The sequence below is a fragment of the Vidua macroura genome, chromosome 2 (genome assembly GCF_024509145.1).
Source record: "Vidua macroura isolate BioBank_ID:100142 chromosome 2, ASM2450914v1, whole genome shotgun sequence".
In the NCBI taxonomy this organism is placed as follows: domain Eukaryota; kingdom Metazoa; phylum Chordata; class Aves; order Passeriformes; family Viduidae; genus Vidua; species Vidua macroura.
In genome coordinates, this window is record NC_071572.1 from 49,128,220 (window position 1) to 49,152,671 (window position 24,452).

Sequence of the window (24,452 nt, forward strand, 5' to 3'; positions counted from 1 at the left end):
GCATTTCTGCAGGGAAGGAAGTCTTCTTCATGCACTTCTGCAACATCGACTACAGAGGAATCCTCCCAGGTAAATTATACAGTGTTTGTATTATAAATAAATGTGAAATAATAATTGAGGTTTATGCAAAAGACCGTGTTACATTTCTAAATCTACTATGAAGCAAAGTAAGACATACGTTGTTGGAGCCTCTGAATTTTCTGAAGTGGTTCTAGAGAAAGAAAAGAGTAAACATTTCAGAAACCAAGTAGCAAAATGCTAGTATTGAAGCACTTTGCAAAATTTAGATCAATCAATAGCAATTACTTTTACTTTTCCTTCCTTCCAAGATATTTTTTTTTAATGTAGAATATATGTTTAACTCAAGTAGCATAATACTAAATTCCAGCCATATTCTTTATGTCACTAAGACAATCATTCTTCAATTAACATTCTCCAGTTAATCACTTTGATTAATAGTGTTTTGTTTTTAGCACACAATCCACAACCATAAAACTCAAATACAGTGAGCTGCTTATAGTCTTAGCTCCAACTGCAATTACTTTCAAGTGTTCTATAAAGTGTGTTTAATCAGCTGGAACTGAGGCAAAGAACTCTGGAAGTTCATATATCACGTATAACTATAACATTCTAGAACATCTCAGAATACCAAAGGAATATAAATAACCCTGACCAAGAAAACCCACATAATATCCATGATGGCTGGACTCCCTTCCTGAGGATAGCAGAGCAGTCAGCCAATCTCAAATGTGAAGAAAATACATAGCTGACATCGCTCTTTGCTCAGTCTTTAAGACTGATAGTCACCTTTAGAAACTCTGCTCATTAGCATCTATGCATGGCACTTTATTTCCTGAAACTCACAGGCAAGTAAAAGGCTTTCCTTTGATAACTATTTTTACTTATTATAATATTCACAACTTGAAATAGCTTTCACATCTTCAAAGCACTTTTAAAAGCTGAACCAAGTAATCATTAAATGCCCATCACTTTTTTTTACCAGCTGTTTGTGATGGCAGCATTGTTAGAGGATCCAGGAAGGGTCATGAAAGCTTCAGAAAGAATATGCCTGGTTTGAGTCTTCTCTGAACTGTGAGACTGGAGGAGTAACTGGATAATTAGTGTTGAGAAGAACACAGGAATTCCAGCTTGCTATTGGAAGCTGGGTGGATGCCATATAGGGCATTATCCTATGCTTTCAAAATTACCATGATCTTAGCAAAATATTGAAATGAAGCCAGATAAATTCTTCTCAGTTGGCACATTGAGAACATCTAGTAAGGACGGACTTCAAAGAAACTTTAACATCTTTGAGCCATCTTTCTGTTGGGTGGAGAGTGACTGAATCTTGGCCAAAAAGATAAAGGGTAGTAAACACAGAATAAGATTAAAAATAATTGCTAAACTTGGTTTTAAGTTTTCCAGTGCCAGACATTCCATAAACTCCCAGGGCAATAATCTACCAAGGTTTATATCTAATATCACAGTGTATCCATTCATTTCTGTTTCATTTAATTTCCATCATTGCTGCACATGAGACTCATATTGGAAGTTCCCCAGGTTAAAACTAGGGAAGCAGAAGGCCATGCTGCAGAAAATAGTGGACACAAGAAAAAAATATCATGAAGGTTTATTTATTAATATTTTAAACCATTCAAATTCTGCTTTTAGATAAAAGCACAAGAAACATTCCCTGTTCTCTTTCTATTCTGCCAGAAAACAACCACAACTTCAGAAATAAACATCAAACATTTATCTGCAAGTAACTTTAGTCTGATTCTTCTTGGATACTTTGGTGATAGCAGATTAGTAGATTTTGAGGTTTTGTTCACACTGATACCCAAAAGGGGCAAGGGTGAGCCTCTGACTGTGAATCCAAATGGTACCAACAAATCCTTGCCCTTATGGCCAGTCTCTCCATAACACATTTGCCTTGAGAAGAATTAATTGGAATAGTCCAAACTGAAACAGTGAAGAAAGAATTGCAAGCATGATAGAAAAATTTTGGGATCACTCACGTAACCTCAGGTTGCTGGCACTTCATATGCTCAGGCCCCAGTCAAGCTGGACATCAGGCTGCCAAGAGCCCAAACAAGTACTTAGGAATGGGATGCTTTCTCTTTGCATGGCATCTTCAGCATCAAGCTCAGTCCACCAAAGAACTGCCCTGGCTTTCTTGCTCCCAAAATGAGCTCTAGCCAAGAGTTAGGAAATAAGCAGCAATCACTGATACGCACCCTTTGCTTTCCACTTTTTCTGTCGAAGTCTTACTACTCGAAACTGGGGGAGGCATCCAAGATTGCCTGTAAATTTTAATAAATAATTTTTTCAGTATTAGTTTAATGCTCTGGGCCTGAACAGCATACTGTGAATGTTAGAATAGAAGTGATGTAAAAATACCTGGAAATTTTCTTAAATTATCAGTATTTTCAAAGACTGCATGTTGATACTTTTTAGACCATATTTACAGAAAACTGAATGGAATAGGAAATAGTACAGTAATTTTATTTATTGTGAAAAATATTCTGTGTCTCTAGGTGTTTTTTTCCTGCAATCTGAGTGGTACAAATAAATGGATCATTCATGGAAAGGACAACCAGATAAAATGCACAGAGTGTCAAGTATCAACACAAGAAACACAATCAGGCTATTAGAGGTCACATAAACAGCACAAGCACTTTCAGTTCAGTTTTTACCCTCGTAACTATCAATCCAGCAATTGTTTGTGAGGTAAAAACAATTACACCAGAAGCAGCACAATTCATCAATGGCCTTCCATATCTTCCAAGAGCCTGAAGAGAACTACTGGACTGAAAACAGCATAAACTTCCACTAAACAGGTCTGTTAATATAAATGCAATGACATTTTCATTTCTACATTCATTATTCTACTGATCACATTGTTATGCATTAAATATAAAACAGAAAATTATGAATGAACAGAATTTGCAGCTGAGAAGGATGCAGAAAATTATGGCTATCACCAGCAGTACATTTTAATTTAAAATGTGTTTAGTTCTACACCCTGTTTTTAGTCTTGCCTAGATAATGTTATCTGAAATCCAGATTTTTAAAGGTAGCTCTGTATCATTAAGAAAACTGTGTGATTCATATGCACTGCAACAGCACAGGGTCAAGTTTGGCATCAGAGATTTCACAATTACAGTGAGCTACAATGCTTTAAAACTGAAAATGAGTACACCAGCTGAGTTAAGGGCTGCAGCCAAGTGTTAACATCCATTCTGCCATGTCCACCAGGCTCATAAAACTGGCTGTACAGAGATAAAAGTTGTAAATCCCATGGAAAAAGATAGAGGATGTAAAAGTTTAATTCTTGAAGCTTGCTGAGGAGTTTGAGCATGCTGGAGGAAGAAGAAGGTAATTTTTTAATGTAATTGTGATACATTACTGAGGTTTAACACTATATACATTCTGGCAACCAAGCAGTGGTGGGAATGAATACCTCTTTTTCTTGACTGGAGAAGTGACTGCAGTGGTTGTGGATGCTGCATTAGGAGTCCAAGATTGTCTGTTAAGGAAATATATTTAGTCAGTTAATCTTCAGAAATAATATAATTTTAAATTATTTAAAGAAAAAAAAAAAAGAAATCATATTTCTAATATCAGAATGATACAAATGTGTATGGTAAATGCTATAACTATGTTCATATACCACAAAGGACACAAGATGTGGAAGACCTTAAGGGGTTCTGATGTTTAGACAGCTGCATTTTTACTGGATATCCAAAGTAATTCCTGACTTCTTAAAATTTTGACTTCTGTACCTACACTTTAGTCTCCAAACACAATAATAATAATATATTTTATTTTCTTACTTTAAATTTTGTTTCTTGTTCAATTAGAATGATATATTTGTAAAACCAAGCTATATAAAATCCAAGCCAGTGATTTCCTATAACATTTATGAAAAAGTTATTGTCTTATCCTCTGCAATTCTTAATGATAGTAATTGGCAATTCATAATAACAGGAATTGAAGAATAGTGCTTTACAAATCATTTTGCTCTCTGGCAGGAAAAAATATATACAATTTAAGTCTCTCTTAAGTCCCACTTCAGAATTAATTGTTGGTCTGTAAAAAAACCCTCTCAAAAAAAACCCCATAAATCCAATTTATATCATGCTTCATCTGTCATCATCACGATGATTTACAACATAATGGTGCAAAATTATCATTTGAAAGAGTGACCTCAGTTGAACTTTAAATGCCAGAGATATTGATTTGCTCTTCAAAGTAATATCTCAACTCTTCACAAAATGACTTTTAATTGCTGTGCTCTCTAGCAACTATGTTCTGTGTAATTTATTACTGACAGAACTCTACTGACATTGAATGAAAGCACAAAGTGATGCATTTATCCGTTTGCATTTACAAGTATGGTGGCTGAGTTCTTCTGATTTTCTTAAATGAAAATTTCAATCAGGCAATAGGTGTAAGTTTTTTAGAAAATAATTATTCAGTGTTGTGGAATTATATGACATAGACAGAGTGGCCACCTCTGAATCAGCAACTTTTTAAATAAAGTATCAACAATGTTGTGCTAACTTATTTTAAATTAAGGCTGTTTTAATCAAAAGACTGGCCTTCTGACCAAAGAAAAAGTTTCCACTGGAAAAATCAGCTAGGTTATCAAAAAACTATTTTTTATGTTTTGGTACTCAAGTATTCCACTGGCAGCGTACAACAACATTTTCCACTGAAAGCATTAAATAGATTTTTTTCAATATCCTTCCTCAGAATTATATATTGTATTTGATAGATTTTATGCAGAGAATTCTAGAGCTCTAGAACATACCCACATTTTTCATAATACTCTTATTTTTCTCTTTTTTTGTATATTAAATCCATAAATATTAAATAATCAATATGCTGAGTAAATGTGTAATCTGAGCTGGTGTCCCTTTTAACACCAGCTGGTGTGGAGAAATAGGATTCTTTAAGGAAAATTCTTCTTGCTTTAATGAAAATAATTTTTTTCTCCTCACCAACTACAAAAAGAGTCCATGATAATTTAGATATAGATGCCTACATTCCAGAGGTCAGGTGGTCAAATGAAGCCTACATCAGGCCATACAAATAATTTCTCTGTATAATCTCGGTATGTATATGAATTCTAAAGTTATGGCAATATATAAGACTTAGATGATAACGCATGATAAATGATACAGTATGATAAACTATAATGCATAATACTTAGATGATAACGTTTCTGAAATTCATACCTGTTGTTTTGCTTATGGTTCAGAGTTGGGGATTTATTTATTTTATCAGTATCACTTCCAGCTGGAATTCTGTCAGAAACACAGGAATTATTTATAATACACACTTTAATTTTTTTTTAAATCCATTTTCAGTAAAATGAAAAGATGGAATATCATTTTGCCCTGTGTACTGATATCCCAGTATCACAAATACCCCAGTAACACAAAAGGTAGAGAACCGAAGTTGAAATTATATAAATTTAGTGCATTATTATCTGAAGACTCTGAGCAGCTCACTGAAAAAGTTTTCCAAGATGATGTTCAAACAATAATACTGTATCAAACCTCTCTGTTCCTAACAATTTATTACAACTCCTTTAAATTAGGTCAAAACACTTCAGAAAGAAAGCAATGTTCAATCAAGCAGTACACACAGAACTATTGCTTTTTCCTCTGCCTCACCATTCCTAGAGAGATGCAACAGACTTGTTTTATTTAAAGATTTAATAGGTCAGTGTGATGTGAAAATAATCTAGTGCAAAATCCCTGGCAAAGCATGGTATTGACCTACAGGAGTAATTTCTATCAAAGAAGTTGGATTCTTTGTGCTTGAACTGATTTCATTAAGCCATGAAATGAAATGTACTTTCATGAAGCCATGAAAGTACATGAAGGAACAACCACATGATTTTTCAAGCCCTTTATGTATTCTACAGTTGTTGCCTAAAACCCTTCAAAATTTTCACAGAAAAGACTATGTAGCTATCATAGCTGAAGCATATTAGGTTCTTATTTTATTCCAGCTTACTTCCAATATATAGAATATTCTTTTAGTAATATCTGGGGGACTCTGAAAAGCTTAAATATAAAGTGTTGTACATTGAAATAGAGGACAAATATGAAGTTGAGAGGGTTATCTTAAATATTTTATTAAATCAGCTGAAATACACCTTGAGCTACAACTTATATATAATTTTTATATTTAATTATTTATTCTCATCTATAAACTGAAGCTATAGAGGCAAAATAATTAATCCTTGAAGTGTAATCTGATGTTACGTATAAAATATTTTGTATCCTGTCTTCAAGAAGCACAGAATACTGTTGTATTTCATGAAAAGTCTTCCAGGGAGCTCTGGGACACAATCTGCACCGGCGTGTGCTTTGTGTTTTTTGCAAATCTTAAATGCAATTTTGCAAAGAACCCTCTTCTGTCAGGGCAGCATGTGATGTGACAGCAGCTACAGTTGCTGGGAAGGTCACTAGAGGTCTCACTAACCCTGCTGGCATTGCTGCGGATGCAAACCCGAGCGTTCCCTCTCATTCGCCAGCGAACCAGCATTTCTTTCACATTTCATCGCGTATTTTCAAAATTCCAGCACAATGCTTTATATAGTTTTCTATTTTCTCATTTTAAAGCCTTAAAGGTTCGATCGGGCATCCTACTCCATTGCTGCCCAATGTAGCAGAAGCTTTAAAAAAAAAAAAAAGTGAAAGAAAGGTAAGCATTATTTTAACTTCTTCTTGTCTAACTTTCAAGCTTCTGATAAGGAATCAACGAATATCCTCTGTTCACACCCACACGCTTCTCAAACAGACTCCTCTGGATCAACGGTCCATTTACACACGTATGGTTTATCTGAACCAAGTTAAACTTCTGGCCTCCACAGTATCCTGTGGTGGTGACTCCTATAATTAATATATGCGTTAAAGGAAAAACAAATGTTTCTTTCCCCTTTCCTTTCCTTTCCTTTCCTTTCCTTTCCTTTCCTTTCCTTTCCTTTCCTTTCCTTTCCTTTCCTTTCCTTTCCTTTCCTTTCCTTTCCTTTCCTTTCCTTTCCTTTCCTTTCCTTTCCTTTCCTTTCCTTTCCTTTCCTTTCCTTTCCTTTCCTTTCCTTTCCTTTCCTTTCCTTTCCTTTCCTTTCCTTTCCTTTCCTTTCCTTTCCTTTCCTTTCCTTTCCTTTCCTTTCCTTTCCTTTCCTTTCCTTTCCTTTCCTTTCCCTTCCCTCTCTTTCTCTCTCTTTCTCTTTCTTTCTCTTTCTCTCTCTGTTTCATTTTTTTTCTTAATTCATTACCCAAACATTTATAGAGTATCTCCCCATTCTTACAGTACAACAAACAGAAAATATTTTTTCATTACTCGGTTTCCCTATATTATTCTTTTCCAAGCTGAGGACTTGTTGTCTTTTCAGACATTTTTCATATGAAAACTATTCCATCCTTTCTCACCTTCCCCTTTAATTTTTTTTTTTTTCTGGTTCTGTTATAGTTTCTTCACATCAGTGAAATGATGCATGGAGTGTTCAAGATGTGGAAAGCAGGTTCAAACCACACACTGCAATGGTTTCTAGTTTGATCTCTGATCCTAGTAATTTCTATCATTCCAAAATATTAGATTATTAATAAAGCAAACAATGAAAGTATGTAATTTTCTTCTGTCTCATCTATCCAGATCTAATTACTATAGCTGCAGTTGGGATTGAGTGTTGGTGGAAGCTATTCTGGACTTAGGATCATTTAGTACATGGAAAAATAGCATTGTAATTTTCATCCCTACCTGACTTATAAAGTTTGTCCCATCTTTTGTCAAAGTGTTAGTTAGTTCCTAATAATACTTCTGCTTCCTCTGGGAAGGATGTTCTCCACTTGGTACTATTCTTATTTACACCTAAAATCCTCTTTTGGTGTACTTTGTCATCAGTTGCTTATTAAGAACCCTTTATGTTAGATATTTGTGTGTATGAAAAGATAGTCAGCTTACAACCTGAAATAATTCAGATACTTTAATATCTCAGCATAAACCAAAAAGATATCGAGTACAAAAGAACAGTGCTCCTCAGTGGCCCTGTAGAAACTAGATTTGCCCTATGACTTCTAAATTAGAAATCAGGGTTTGAGGCATGAAAATCAAGCTTTAAAAATTGTTTTGAAGTGAGTGGCCATCTGGATAAGTGTGACATAGGTGATATATGCTACTTGAATTTCCAAAATACTTCATAGAAGTCTGTTTTAAACTGTCCTCCTATGGGTAATAGAGAAAAAAAATGCTTAAAATGTAAGAAACAAAGGTTTGAAATAAATGGCAAGTTTCCAGAGTGGAAGCAGAGATCTGTACAAAACCTGTGTTCTTCCATACATTCATGAATTATCTGTAAAAAGGGAGAATGGGATGATGTTGCTTGCCAATGTCATTATTCCATGGTAGTCAAAACAAATGGTGACTGGCAAAGCTTTTCAGAAGTCATCTGCTAACATGTCAGATTTCTATAATGGCAGATGACATTCACTTTTATTGGATGCAAAGTAATGCCTGCCAAAAGAAACAATTGATCTCTGAACCAGCAATTATCACTCAGAAAAGAAATCTTGGAATTACATAGACAATGATGTCAAAATTAAAACTCACTTCTTAGCTGCACTCAAAAGAGCAAACTCAGTGTTATGAAGTACAAGGGGAGGAATTGCAAACAAAATAGAAATCATTGTTATTACTCCTCTGTGTACATACAAGGTGTGCACAAATCTTAAATACCTACATAGAGATTTTGATTTCCAGATCAAGAAACTAATATGGAAATAGAAAAGATACAAAGAAGAGCAACAGATAAATTGAAGTTATAGTATGGCTTCCTCATGATGAGTGAACCAATACAGGAGGATTCACTGGGCTGTAGAAGAATAGGCAGGGTGATGATACTGCACAGGTCTCTAGCCTATCCTTTTTCAATCTCCTGTGGAGAAGGTAAATTTTATGTAACAATTTTATATTGTTTCTTACAAGAGAAGTAAGGATCATGAAATAAAATAACACACTGCTAAAACCCAACTAAATAAAGTGCATTTTTCCCACAGAGTGCATTTAAGTGCTGGCTCTTCATAGCCTCAGCGTGTTCTGGATACCAGATGTTAATGGTGGTTGGATTTTGAAAATGCAATACAGAAAGAATCTGCAAACATAAGCATGGTCATGTCTTAACCCAGCAGAGGTCAAGGCTGAACAGAACATTCAAATTAAGCACCTGTATGACAACCATGACTGATACTGGTACTGATCATAGTATTTGCAAAGAACTATGGGTTTCGCCATCTTGTGCTTAGCTATTGGAGATACAACTTTGGTTTAGAGTTTGAAAAGGAGGAAATTGGGGAGGAGTGGTTATCAGCTGTGGAAAAATACTTACATTTATGAGGACAAGAATACACAGAAACAGGTACCAAAAAAAAAAAAAAAAAAAAGATATCAAAAGAACCTTTTCTCAAATTACATTTTCATTTGTCTCATTGAAAATTTGTGCAAAAACCATTCAAAGTCTTTTGCTTAGATGCTTAATAAATAAGAAAATGTTTAAAAAGCACTGACTTCATTCATGCTTTCCTTTTTAAGACCTTTCACAGGTATGACAATCACAACATACCATACATCCAGAAAAAGAGCCCTACCTGTCCAAGGTGGTATCAGACCTGTATCGTCCAAGAACAGCTTTCTGATCTTCCTTTTCACTTGTGCTACTGCTGTAATAAAAAAAAAAAAAAAAAAAAAAAAAAAAAAAAGAAATATTAGAAATGCCACTTTGGTCACTGTTTTTATTAACAACTCATCATTAATAAAAGAGTATCTATGTCTCAGATTAAAGTATCATATAGGGTTTTAGACCATTCAGGTGTCAACAGATCAAACCCTGGATTTGCTGCAGTGATCAATTATTGACACTGGAGTCAGATTTACAGTGAAAATATGTCTAGACTAAAACAGAACAAAGCAAGTTCTTTGCTTTGTTCATGATATAGTAAAAGATACTCAGTTTTTGGTAATATAATCAGAAAGATACTCTACTATACCTGTGTAGGCTATCTTGGGATTTGTATTGGTTAAGCACTGCCCTTCCATAGTTTTCATCAGCACTTCAAGGAAAAGAAAAACAGTAAGTATTAAAAATAGATAACTTTTTCTTGGTAAAAGATATTCTGTCTTCAATCAGATTTCACAACTGTCCACTACCACTGTAATTTCACCAGCTGCAGAACTCTGCAGTAGAAAACTCCAGACATTTTGGAGTAAGAATTATCTCTTCCTAGAAGCTGTTCATGAACCAGATAACGATAACGATAACATGGTCCCAAGGCATTGTTTTTGCTGTAATTTAAGTCCTAGTTTACACTAGAGAAAATTTAAACTGATTCTGACTTAAGGTCCTTAAAAAAACTTGTCAAGATTTATAATCCTCTTGCTTATAAAAAGATCATAGTCTTGCAACCCAGACATGTGAAATGCGGGGTTTTAATTGTAGTGCAGAACTTCATTAAATACTCAGCACTCAAAAGTCCCAATGAAAAATAGTCAGTGAATATTCAGCAAACTAATACTTCCAAAAGGCAATCAATACCTCATCAAGATAAATAAATGAGTTATTTGATTGACTTCCCCTAATTCTGGTTGATACCATCCATGCAAAAGTAGATGCTCCATGCAAAGGTACATGGCATACTGAACTAAATATGGAAGAAATACAGTTCTTATTTTTCTTACCTTTCCTCCTCAGGCCTCTTCTTTATCCAGCTGTTATCTTGCAAAAGGGTCCGTCGTTTATTAATATCATGAGTAGCCTGTTGTCTGCTTTTAATTGCAACAGAGGGGCTCTTCTTATCTACAAATGCAGAGAAACATGTCTTGAAAATGAACATGTAGAAAAACTTTGTCAACCTAAAGTGCTATTACATCAGTTGAAATAGATAAAAGTTTAATACAGATTGAATTTTCAGTTATCACACCTGTTTTACCCATATTGCTTCTTGAAAAGTCTGTAGCTTCACCTTGAAGGGCCTGCAGAAGCCCAGCTTAGCAAATTATATTCAGTTTCATCCTTAATATGAAACTGCTCTTCTTGCTTCTAATGTAAATACATTTCACAGATCTGATAAAGGAATTATGAAATTTGCATACCACAGTAATCCCAGGAAAGTCAAACTAATGAATCCTGTTTCCTGGGGTGTTGTCTGTGGGTTTTGTATTTGCAGATGCATGATAGGATTCAAATTTTGAATGAAGGCTAATCTTGAGGTGGCCACGTGGCCCTCCAACAACACCCAGCTTAAAATATGTGGATTTTCATGTTTCTCAAAGAGTTAGATTCCCTCTAAAGCTTTTTCCTCAAAGGTTGAATGAACAGAGTTTCTTTACTAGTCAGTTACTTAAACTTAATCTGAACTTTAATCAAAGCAATACCTTTACATCAAATTTAACTAAAATAGGTATATGGTTTCAAAGGTTACCAGGAGAGACAGATTGACATCCTGTACGAACATGGAAGCCTTACTTTTGAAAACAACCTAAAATATCTTTGTCCAACAAGGCTGATATTTAGTGTATTGGGAAAGTAACAGTATGATATTCACTTGATTTGGGAGAATATGGATTCTTCCCTGTATTAGAAAGGTGATGTTTATCTCCTTTTCTGTTTTTTTCATGAGGATTTTGGTCCTTTTTACTAGCAACGACTATTGTTTAGTATTCTCAGTCCACCTAAGTTTCATATCATCAGCCTGTTTGGGGTAAGAGGAAATATTGTTGTGATATTTTAACACAGCCTATTAAAATGAAAAGATAGAAGTTCAGACTGAATAGAAATTCCATCTTTTTAATTGCTATATTTGCCCTAAATTTTTCCATAGAAGAGAAGGTGAAATATTAAATATGCAAAATCCTTGTTAATAAAACAAAATAATAATTAAAAAAAAAAATATCCGAAGTACAGAGGATCTTGTGTTTTCTTCTAAAGACCTTCATGGTTTTCTCCATTAATTCCTCACTTTCTGAGCATTCACACAAAAGGATTTTCAAATTTCAGGAGACACCACTATCTGGTGTTCACTAATTAGATTGTAGACCTTGTGTGTAGAAAGAATATGTTCCAGAGAAAACACATGCAGTCAGTAATATGCCATTTATTAGAACTGTGTTTTGGCATTCTGCTCTGATTTATAAGAAAATGTACTCCTTGCATTTAATACAAGGACTTCACCTGTAGTGATAACATTAAAAAATGACAAATAGCTACAGTGAGTGAAAGACCAAATCATAATAAAGTACCAAAACATTTCTCTTAAGTGACAATGATCAAGAGTGAATTTTTAAGTACTTTTTTTTGAAAAAGTAGATAAAATAGTGATAAAATTCCATAAAAAGAGATAAAATTTGGTCTAAAAATGTATATATGTCTGTAACTCAAGCTGTGCCTGTTTCAATTCCCTATAGATATGTCCATACTGCCTAGTGAAAGAGAAGTAATGAAAGGTATGGACTCATCACTGATGTTGCCTCATTGTAAATGTTCTCTGGTTCTGTGTTGGACTTGCTCTCTCCAAGACTGAGGTGCTAGAGAAATGACAGATATTTTAGGAGCCATGGCTGTGATAGCACAGATGTGTGCTTCAATCTCTTGGACTTGATACCCAGGTTTGGCTTTCTTCTTTTTAAGCAGCATTGGTCCAGCCAATTGACAAATGACCAGGGACAGGAAAAATGCTGTTTGTAAGAATGAGCTGGCAATCACGATAGATTAACAAAAACTAATCTATCCTCATTGCATGAATTCTGCATCAGCCTGTTCACTGCCTTTTGAGCTAGTTTTTCTCTTTAAAATATTTATTAAAATATGACTTTAAAGACTTTTAAAAAATGATGGCATCCCAGGCTTGCCTGAATAGCTCCAGTGGGTTGTCAAAAATCACTTGGATTTCTCAGTAATCATGGCTTTTTAAATGGCTAAGTGTGAAGAATGTTTCATGAAACCTTATATAAAGGTGGTTGACAAAGAATATAAATTTTTTTCTTGTCAAGAAACACTTGACAAGTGTTTAGCAGATTAGCAAGCAATCTGCTAATGCCTGAGGCCCTGAGCTAGCAGAAGAGTACCCTTTTCTGGCCTAATGAATTTTCTCCTGAGCTTCAGCTAAAAGATTAAACATAGATCTGATACAACAGATTAAGTCACATGAGCACAGGCAGATGCAGCTTATCCCTGTCTCTATTTGTCAATAAAAATTTATGTTCTCAATGCAGGAGAGGCAAGAAGCTCCCTGCTGTGGCTACATGAATTTTGGTGCACTTGAGCCTGGCACATCTCACTTGAACCAGGTCCTCATGCATCTCAAAACCTTCCAGTCTATAGAAATATTTCTGAGGTTCAGGGAAATGGAAAATTTCATAATGTTTCTAGGTTGACTCTGGTTATTTCTCTGCATAGAAAGCAAATTCCAGCCCTCCTCGAGTTTTACTCCTCCAGAGAAGTAAACAATCCCATCAGACAATGATTAAACAGCTTTTCTCTCCCCTTCCTCCATTCTACTTTTCCTCAGTTTCTCTAAATTTTCCCTGTGCGAGTCAAAGAGACCATGCTGAGGCCAGTGGATCTTCCCGCTGCCCTTGCAGCACTTTCTCCTGTGGGTTTTCCGTGACAACCTCACCACCTTGCCCCACACAGCCCGGCTCCCCCACTCCACCACACTCCGCTGCCCAGTGGGATGTTCTAGCCCCAGTCCCTGCCAGCCACAGTTTATGCACAACACCAAGGGTTTGGCATCTGAAGCAGGTCGTGGTGGCCCTGATCCTGCCCCTGCTCCGTGAGGGAGCTGCGCCAGGGGCATGGAGAGGCCTGGGCAGAGCGAGGCCGCGCCTCAGCCTGCAAGTGCCGCTGGAGCAGGAAAGGGAGGAGACTCAGTGTTACCGCCTTGATTAGGAGACTGTTTTCGTATGTTGAAAGCTGACATTTGTCCCGTGGGATTGTTCCGTTCTTCTGTGGGAATCTAAAAGAAAACGTGACAAAAAAAAGGAAGTGAGTGTTGACAGCGAGACTAGTAATCGACCCCAAAGGCAGGCTAGGTTTGTTGTCCACTTCAGTCATCTCCTTGCACAAGTTTAGTCTGACAGGCTGGAATGGCTGAAGGCTGTCCACAACCCTCCTCAGAGTGAATCTGGTGGCTTTTCCCTGCCTGGTGACAGCTATGTGCATTCTTGCCCTGCCCCCCTGCCTGTCATCCTGGCCCTTCCCTGTTGGGAGCTCCTTCCCTGAGAACACTTGGTGTGGTGAGAGCCTTCAGGGGCAAGAGGAATACTGCAGAATGGGTTGAGGTGATAAGCTTAAGGGGAAGATGTTATCAGTCCCTGGCACAGCACCTGGAGCACAGGTGAGCTCATCATCCCTCAGACTCAGTGGCCAGCAGCTGATGCAGAGGACCAGGACAGAAAGCAGTTCTGCTGCTCTGCAACAGCTTTCCAGTCACTGACTTCTTCCCTTACTTCAAATCAGGTAAAAAGCCTCCAAGACTAATGATTTAAATTATATATATATTATTTGGGAGTTGAGCCACTCAAAAGATTTCGTGTTTTGCTTTGAAAGTGGATTGTGAATACTAGGTTTCCTAGAGAAAGCATCAAGCAGAACATAATGACATTTCAATGACAGAAAATTCTCCCTTAAGTTAAAAAAGCCCCAAATGCTAACATTGACTTAAGAGTTTGGGCAAAATGGACCCTCTTTAGCAAATGGACTCCTTTTTGTAAAGCAGCATTTTCCAAGACAACAATGTTATGCTGGAAAGCTCACAACCAGCTCCACTGTCAGGCTGCTAAAATTTACAGAAACATCAGAAAACTGACAGAAGCAGTCCTTAAAAATCAGAAACACTCCAGGTTCTCTGGATGACAGAACTATCCTTTTTTTCTTCTTGCAGATGTAGTGTATTGCTCACACACCTAAAATAGAGTGGAGGCCTGTGGCTCTTTCTTTACTGATGGAAGGTGAAGATTTTGGATTCTGGCAAAAGCTTAAGAATAATACTTACACTGACAATAAAATATTGTGGCTGCCACAAAGGATTGCACTTAGAGCAGATTTGTATTCTCTATGCTTTTGCTGCCCAACAATTACTAAAAAAAGATTATGGTAAAAAAAAAAAAACAAAAAAACCACCACAAAAATAATCCCAACCACGTCCCCCCCCCCAAAAAAAAAAAAAGCCTCCTAAAAATATCCCAACATAAACAAAGAAGCAAACAAATAAAAAGAAGCATTAAACAACTAGAGATCTTTCTAGAAAGTAAAGATATAAACACAAAACTAATACTGGAGTCCGAAGTCTGCATGTATCTTAACCAGTTGTGAAATTCCAAATATTTCTTAGAGTTTAAAATTCTGGCATTTTGAAAGGCTCCTATGTGCATTCCATTTTTTTAACCTTAGTTGCTGATATCAAGTAAGCATTGGCACAGTGCGTGTACAAAACATGTGACTGCTGGATCTGGTTCCCACACAATAAAAATATGCCCAGGGCTATGGTGAGCCTTATTTATTTTGCAATAGCTTATAAAATGCCTTTTAAAAATATTTGTGTAAGGTTTTAAGCATATTTGAACTGAGTTTCCTAGAAACTGTTCAGGTAGGTTATCAAGAAATCAGTTTTTTAGATAGTTACCGCTTTCACTATAAATTTTCCTGAACTGTCCCAAGATGATAGAGAGGTCTCTGATTTACTTTTCCAGCTTAGGTACAGCTGGACATCTGATGTACTCAGCCCCAGGATAATAGAAGGTTTGATATTTCAGTATATTTTCAAGCAATGAGAACTGGAACTGCTTCATCTCAAGTAGTATAGAGATGAATCCTTGCATAGAAGGATTTTGGATTTATTTTCTGTTAAGAACTTTTAAAGCCATTTGCTAAGGGAAATTAATCATAAAACTTTGAAAAAGGAGACTTCTTTTGTGAAAATTAAACCAAATGAAAAGCAATAAAGATGTTTGCAACTTCTCTTGTATCCATGAGAGTCCAGTGTGTTTCTTTCATCCTCCAACATGCAATTAATACTGGATTTTTTTCTCATCCTATATTAATTTTTAAAGATTTTTAGGGCAAAACAATATTTCTGTTGCACACGTGTACAGCATCCAGAATAAACTGCTGCATAGTGTCCCAACCCAAAAGCAGTATGCATAAATTAATCTAAAAAACAGGTACACTCCCTTTTACAGTCAGCACTGAAAATGTGCCAGGTAGTCTGAAATTTTAAACCCAGGCATTTTAGTCCTACTAAATACTGCCATTTTGTCCTTAAGGCTTTCCTCTTACATCTGAGCTTTCAAGTTGTATATCAAAGATTAATTAATTAAAATTTAAAATGCAAATTTTTAAAAAATCTTACTTTAATCTGTAGCACAGACAATCAAGAATCATCAGGGTAAGATTTAAATTTTAGGGCTTAGAAACAAAAATAATATTGCATAAAGAGGCAGAAGAGAGCTCATCAAAGCATTTTTCCTTGGCCTTCACTATTTTCAACTCAGTGTGTGTTTGTACCTGTGTATTTGAAAAGGGACTAGAGATTATGAGGATCACATTAGTTTGAAAATATCAGCTCATAAAGATCTGGAACTGTCACATTGTTCACACAGGTCAGCAAACAGCTCATCTTCAGACCATAGGGAGATAAACAAAAAGTTTTTAACTTTGTAAATGAGATTGTGAGAAAGCAGAGTTATAGCTTTCTGTACTATGCTGTAGTAGTAAACTATGTTCAGACATTTTTAATAAGATCTCAACCACCAAAGCAAAATAACTCAGCTGGAATGCAAAACAAAAACAAACAGGAATGCAACTGCAGTGCAATTTGAATTTAAAAACAGCGTCAGGAAATCTAAATTAAAATTAAAACTGCCCTGGCCAGTCCAGTAAGCATCTCTCAAATGGTTTTAAGACATGCCAGTCCTAGATTCAGACCATCAAACATTTTGTGGGAAATCCAAACATAATACCAAAGAAATTCAGAAAAATCTTCAGACATGGCTTCAGGGAAAGTAAAAGTCCATCCAACCTGGCAAGAAATTACTCCAAAAGCAGCACAAGTCTCTAACATTATTTTTATCACAAATACGTGTATTTACACTTCTACATCTCCTTTTCATCTCTTGCAGTGACTGATCAGCAGAATACCTCAGGCCTGCCTTAAATTCTGAAAGCCAGACCTTCTAGTTTTCAGATGATCTGACCACACCCATTCCTCCACCACAGAATCCTTTTGCCTTCCTTCTGCTCTTAGCTGTAGCTGTCTATGTGATTAGGCTTCACACATATGCATTGCTGTATTTTAAAAAATACATAATAATAGAAGCATTTCCTGTAAGATTTATGTTTTCCACATCAGACTGAACTAGTTCCAACAAAAAAAACTTTGCTATTTGGCTTCTAGCTATGACAGTGATTAAGACCTTATTCATAAGAAGTCAGTTGATACGTATTTTGCTTCTAATAAAACAATATTAATTTCCACAGCTTAGAGGCAAGAGGCCTCTGCATTATCATCACACTGTATAATAAGGAATTCAGCATAGTAAATGTTGAAGGAGTGTCAAGAGAGATACACCTCCTTCTCTTAAAAGTCAAAATATTTGTTTTTATACGGAGGTTTTTCATATAAAGCATTGCCAAATTCAAATGCCTAAAATGTTAAATTTCCTACTATTATTAATGAACTGGGTGATACAAAAAGTGGTAGCTGAGCAACAGACTTAAAAAAAGGAATGTTTCAGAATTTGCCTGTCATCCAACTTCTCACACTGTATTGCTAAACCAGCCTCAGTTGTAGAGAAGTTGCTGAGATTGGCATGTCCACATGAAACACCAGCTGGAATGAATGGGTTCCATATATGGCTCTACACAACCACAGCTTGCTGGCTGCTGTTTGCTACATGATCTGCAAGTTCCAGCTTTTTGAAAGCATCTAATATTTGCCATGTGAAAAAGAAAATTGGCCTATACTTCATTCTTTCTTTATCCCAAATATGAAGCTTGCCACCAAAATTTGATCTTCTTGAAGAGCTATTCTGCTCTGAACTAAGCTGAACAGTCACTATCATGTGAGCAACCGGAGCTCAAAATTCTAGAATCATTCCATTAGAACTGAAGATTTACTTCAGCTCTACTTTTTGTTTTCCTTTGTTTTCCCTTGTAACTCTTAATCTTAATTCTATAGTGTGTATTTTATCTTTCATTTATGTGAGCTGAATGTAGAGAATATGATGGTTTAAAGAAAAGCACATTTGGTCTGAATTACCGTTATGAAAGATACAACAGTGTTTCCTTGCTTTCAGTTAACAACTTTCAAGTCAGCAAGCTTCATCATTTCCTCTATCATTTCTCTTGAATATAGTGTGAGCAAGCAACTGAATTAAGTAATTCTGACTTGATACAGGATAAAGATTTCCAAGCTGTATTACTAAGACACTGGAGACACACATAATTGCAGTTTTGCTTCTAGACAGGCACCTGTAAGCGTGTGATCTTTATGGTCTGGAAGTCAATAGCAATTTTGCTGTTGTCCATATCCTTCCTTTCTCCCCTCAGATAACAGTGCTGTGACTGGGCTGTCAGATCTGCCTACCTATACTTACACTCAAATAAGAATTTCCTGATTGCTGTTTTGTAAATCACCATCACAGCCAGAACCATTCAAGGCTGTACAATCCTTCATAAATCCAAACTTGTTATTACAGACAAGAATATGATCTCTTCGAATAGCCTTAAAGGCCCCTTCTGTCGGATGCAGATCTATATGTATAACTGATGCTCTAATTTCTTCCCTACACAATTGCCAACAGTAACATGCTTCTGTTTGTTTGGCAATTAGTCTTTTTGTCCTTTTGCTGAAAACTACATTTAAAAATTACTACATTTATTTTACAGACATTAAACAATCACAAAAATGTGTTCCTAAACAGTTGGTTTTTTTTTTTCAGAAGTTACACTTGAGCATCAGAGCAATCATCAGAGCAATAGCCATATAATACATTTGTGAACTTCTGGGAATAATACGTTGTGTTTAAAAAAATATTTTACTCTATCGTTTTGCCCGCAGAACTAATAGCACAGAAGAATTCACACAGCAAACAGAAATAACGTGTATTTGTGTAAGAAAGAAAACAGGCAAGATAGGACTAGAGACCATGTGAATGTATGACAGCAATCATTCACCTATTTGTAGCTGAAAGAGCTCTCAAAACTGGTTTTTCAAGATGTGGGTGGAGGAGATTCTGTTTTGAAAGAAGCTGTGGAACTGTCACTAACGTAAAATCAACTAAATCACAGTCCAAATTTGTATGTATTTTCAAATTAGAAATACACATTCAGTTTTAAATGTAGGTTTTTGTTGGTTTTTTTTAAATAGAATGTAGAAAAGGGGGTGATGTTTTTAATTTTCTTTATTCAGCTCTGTCATTCAATTCGCTAGATTTTTGGTGAAGACCCTTCCTGTTCATACATGTATTCTGGTCATTGTATAGATAAGTCCTTGCATTAAAGTAGAATGGGTATTTTTGCAAAGGTAAAAATTAGGAAAAAAAAAAGGGAACTGCTGTTTTGTTTTTTTTTTTTTCCAGAATAATAAAGATAATTCAAGAAAATTATAAAAGAGTAAATACTCTTTAATTTTAGATTAAAAAAATCCAAATATAGAATATACTGAACAATAAAATGAACCAAAGAGCAAAAATGACATTAAAACAGCCATTCATGAAAAGTGGTCTGAACAGTGAATTTATCATCAGAGAATTATCACTAGAATAAAATACAATTAGCAATATAATATAAATAATGAAATAATTAAGATGGTATGGACAGAAGAAGTCAGAAACATCCCAGGAATCTGAACACCAAAACTGTATAACTTTCAGAGCTTCATTTTCATAATCAAGTTGTCCATATTTCTTGAAAATCAGATCCTTTGAAATAGCATCCTAAACTGGACATTAAGAAATCACAGAACATCTAAAAGTGTAGGAGTTTCCCTATATGGTAGGGAACAGTATAAAACCAGAACAGTTAACATCCTTACCTATGTATGGTAGAAGTTAGTGTCCTAGCGTGGCTCAGTGTAGTTAGTCAGCCTGGAAGGGAGGCACAATCAAAGCAGACAGAGAGCTGAACTGTTCTTCCCCATCCAGCTGTCTGAAAAGTCAAGAGATTTCTCATTCAGAAGCTGAGTCACTTAAGGAGGAGGTAGGAGGTGTGGAAAAGGGTGGCACCTTGTAGAAATACCAGATCAATTAAGAGTACGGGTGAGTTGTTGTCCTTCTGTGCTTGCTGTTCTTTTCAAGTGCAGTAGGGTTGGGTTTCACAAAATGAACTGCCTTCACAGACCTTGAAAACAGAAAACCAAGCAATTACCATTTGGAAAAATATGCTAGAGTAATTTGGATTTTCCACAGAAATACATGTTGCAGAGCTATAGGGCTGCCTCTCAGCCAGAGTTTCAGGTTCATTTACAGGGATGAACATGAAGTAACACCATATTTCACCAAAGAGAAGTTCTGCAGAAGTGTTATGTGGGGATCACACACTGGGATCTGATCTGCATTAAGTATTTGCACCATTTGGGTATGTGGGCAGAGGCAAAAGATCTGGGGGGAAATCCCTCCCACATCAGATCTTGTTGCAAGTCTCTCTTATCTCTGCACATTTGCATTTCTCCTTCAGTACTGCCAGCAATAAACAAACGAGGGAAGAACTTGTGTTCACTTTGTTTTTTCTTTCTTTTAAATAGCTGCAAATAGGTTTGTAGAATAACTAAGAACTGCCTTACTGTTAGTAAATACAGTAGTACGAAATCAGTACTTTTTTTATAGGAATGCTGTATACAACTCCATGCTTCTCTTTAAGATACAGAGGTTGGTTTTAATGTATCTTATACAAGCCCATGTTATTTTATATTTGGGCAACTTTTGTAATGAAATATGCGAGAGGTCGTTTAGCAAGATGCTGGCCAACCGTTAGTCGTATTATCTTTTGTGAAAATTAAGAATTTCTTTGAACACAAAAAAAGCAAAATGACATGAATTAACTTAGTAATACCCTGTATTTTTGTCCCTGGTTACCTTTCCATAGGCTTGATATTCAGTAGTTTGAAGCTATTCTCCAAACATTGGTTCTATTTGATAAAAGACAGCTGATGAAGCAGAGCAGCAGATAAGAAAATACCACATATTATAGTGGTATAGTACAAACTATTATACTATTATATTATAGTATAAACTATTAACTACCACAAATCTCAGAACTAATGAATACAAGCATGCACACATTTCTAAATTTTGTACATCTCAAGTTCTGTGTCTCTTAAAGTCAAAAATACTTACAGCAGTCCTGAAACTTTCAGGTTCTATGTGTTTTTCTTTTTACAGTCAAGAAGAAACTTTTGTGAATACATCTCTTTACAGACACATTTAGAATTTAGTTGCCTCCCATATGAAACAGATGTCTTTCCCCATAAGAAATGAGAAATTGGCATTAAATGGGAATTAGCTTTAAAAAATCTACATACACTTTAATTTGAAATTGACATCTAGCTTTTATTTATAGTAACACCTGAGACAAGGAATATCTTCTTTTTTGAAACATTTTTCTTTCAAAATTCAGGTGCTACATGATATGAACTTGTTATCAGTTTCCATTCAACCAGACAAACCCCACTTGTAAATCAGAGATATGCTTAACCTGTCTCACAGCACTACCTTCTTTAGCCAAAGTGTTTGAGAAACACAAATAGAGATGCAAACAATACAGTCTGGAGAAGTTAAATTTATATTTTCCTGTATGTATGGCCTTTGAACACAGAGAAGAAACTTTGGGGCAGAGCAGGCCAGTTCTGCTACCCCAAATAAGCCCAAGGCTTATTCTAAGGCAGTCCTTGCTGAGTCTTTGGTGTCTGCTGTGGCAGAGTAGACAGTCTATTAGAAGATGCATACATATGAAATTCCAACAATGGTACTGACCTCAGCCTAGGAATAAAGCAGACCAGCTGTCTTTTAGTGACTGGTCTGTGACAACCAGTATATTCATGGGATGGTGAATTTTTGGTGTTAGTTATGCTGATTACTTAATATTTCAAAGCTGTAAAAAATAATTCAAACTTTTTTTATACTAAAGTAAATCTGACTTACTTATAAACAGTCTGTCTCATTTTCTGTATTGTAACCACATGCAAGCATTGTTCCTAATGAATAAAGAATATATGATTCAGTGCTGTATACCAGGAATTGAACAGTTTCAGCATAAACCATAACAGTGAAAATGACACATAACTATTTTCCATGAAAAAACTTCCCATACTCTGAAGAAATTCAGCTTTCAGAAATTCAGAGGAACCCAAACTTTGCCTTTGGATCTCAGTATAACATGTAACACTTACAAATCCAGCCATGCCCAGAGTGTGAGAAATGTCCTGCAATCAGGCTCCATTTTTCTTTTAATTCTCTAGTATATGATCCATATTAAATTGAAGAAAGGATAGAAGTGAAATACAGCAAAATGTAATTTCTCAGACTATTTCAGAACTTGAATTATATCTGCCTTACTACCTTTCTCACTCTTAAGAAAACATCCAAGTTGAAGGACAGACAGACATTATTCTAGACACAGATTTTTCCATAGTGTCAGAAAAGAGCAATGCAAAGAATACAAACAAGTTTGTATTGACAACTGATGACTATCAATTATTTACCTAATCATTGCACTGGGCCATGTACTACTATTGATTTATCACATTTCAAGGATTTTTTAATTTTTCTTTATAGTTCAACCAGTGAGGTGCTTTGGTGCAAACAGTAACTTGTTTCGTATCTATCTATCAATAATCTACTTGCTGGAACTTAAGTAAATACTCTGCTTTTGCTTGTCATTCCCTCAAGAGGAAAAGAGGAAGTTCTCTGAAAAGTAGATACAAGTATAACTGGCAACATCCTAGGCTTATATAACTCCATCAAAATCATTCTGATAGCTTGATTTAGCAGAGTGTGTGGCCTGTCGTAATTTATGATAGAAAACAAGAAATATCTTAGAATTCCTCCCTACAATAAATCCTCTTTATCCTTTATTAATAACCAGCAATTGGGACATATTGGTGATCAGTAATGAGAGGCCACTATCTCTTGCAGCTTAGATTTTTGACACAATTTAGAGGACATTTCAAGCAGGCTCATTTTAAAATACCTCATCTACAATGGAGGCTTATTTGGCATCCAAGGAATTCTCACAGTGCCTGCTAAGAAACTGCCAGTAAGGGATGTTGACTTTTAAAATATAGTAGCACTGACAGAAACCTGAACAGAAGTATTTCACAAGTGCCATAATTTAGTTTTGAATGGCTTATTCAGTGTCATTAAAGTCAAATGCTTATAGCACCCTACAGTGGCAATACATTACCATACTTCCCAACTCTCTTAGTTTTCTGAACAAGATGATTGTGTTCCTTGTTCTTAGCTTCATCTTTATTCACTTTGCTAAAATGTCTATGTCCCTTGATTGCTAGTAAAATGCATTTTTCTCTTCATGATTTTCTTGTCAATTTTTGTTGCTTTTCCATTTTTCAGTACAAAATCTACTGCAAAATATTGTGCTACCTCCCCATCTTTGTTAAGGTTTATAAGATAGCGTAATGAAAATAGCATAGTGTAGTCTAGCTCCACCAAGCTTTTATGTAGATTCACAACACAGAGTTGGGAATGAACAGTGACTCAGAAGAAAATTTCTGGACAAATATGGTTCTGTGACTCCTCCCAAAAAGGGAAGAATACTTTAGAGAAATCCTGTAATACTTCAGGCTTTCCAAGTAGGATAGGTTAACTGTGGTGTTATGGGTTATAAGATTCTATAACTGGTATGTTCAAAAGATTTGAAGACAGCCTAGCAAATTATGTTCAATTTTTTTAGTTTCAAGATAGGGTAAAGCAGCTACATTTAAGCTATTAAATGAAACATACCAAAGCCCATTATCTGGCCTGAGGACAAGGAGCACAGCATGTTCTGTACCTGTATCACTAAAGTTGCTTTTCAAAAACAACTGTGTGGCCTCATCCACACTCCTACTGAAAGCAGTCCAGAACTTGTAACAGGGAGATCTGTCCATGCCTAAGTATTTTTTCAGAGACAGATAATTGACATGAACAATACTGTATCAAGGACTGTGCGTGATAATAGTATGGACGAACAGAGGATACTGCTCAGGTCCAGATCCTATTCCTGCTAAGTTAACTAGTATGGTCCTATTAACGTGCCCTCATTTCTCCAAATTTAATTGTGTTCAATAGAGCTCATGTCAAAAGATGACTAAAACTAAACACTCTGAAACAGATAGATAGGTGTAGGCAGTGGATGGTGCCCAGCTGCAAGGCAGCATTTAGCAGACTGA

The 24,452-nt window shown here is 35.8% G+C and overlaps 1 protein-coding gene and 1 long non-coding RNA gene across 2 annotated transcripts in view; one reads left to right on the forward strand and one right to left on the reverse strand.

The window, feature by feature from the left end:
- The window catches only part of SCEL (sciellin), a 68,619-nt gene that overhangs the window by 26,697 nt on the left and 17,470 nt on the right, over positions 1-24,452 (reverse strand). Inside the window, exons 2-11 of the mRNA XM_053971556.1 lie at positions 20,293-20,407; positions 20,103-20,215; positions 13,946-14,024; positions 10,750-10,867; positions 10,062-10,124; positions 9,663-9,734; positions 5,244-5,312; positions 3,464-3,529; positions 2,238-2,303; positions 179-211 (exon numbers count right to left, since the gene is read on the reverse strand). Of these exons, the coding sequence (XP_053827531.1) occupies positions 179-211; positions 2,238-2,303; positions 3,464-3,529; positions 5,244-5,312; positions 9,663-9,734; positions 10,062-10,124; positions 10,750-10,867; positions 13,946-13,988 (530 nt within the window). The 5' untranslated portion in view covers positions 13,989-14,024; positions 20,103-20,215; positions 20,293-20,407. The remainder of the gene's footprint in view (positions 1-178; positions 212-2,237; positions 2,304-3,463; positions 3,530-5,243; positions 5,313-9,662; positions 9,735-10,061; positions 10,125-10,749; positions 10,868-13,945; positions 14,025-20,102; positions 20,216-20,292; positions 20,408-24,452) is intronic.
- On the forward strand, positions 2,800-7,555 carry LOC128804091 (uncharacterized). Its single transcript, XR_008435923.1, has 3 exons — positions 2,800-2,840; positions 6,642-6,723; positions 7,492-7,555. It is a non-coding gene; the product is annotated as an uncharacterized LOC128804091 (long non-coding RNA).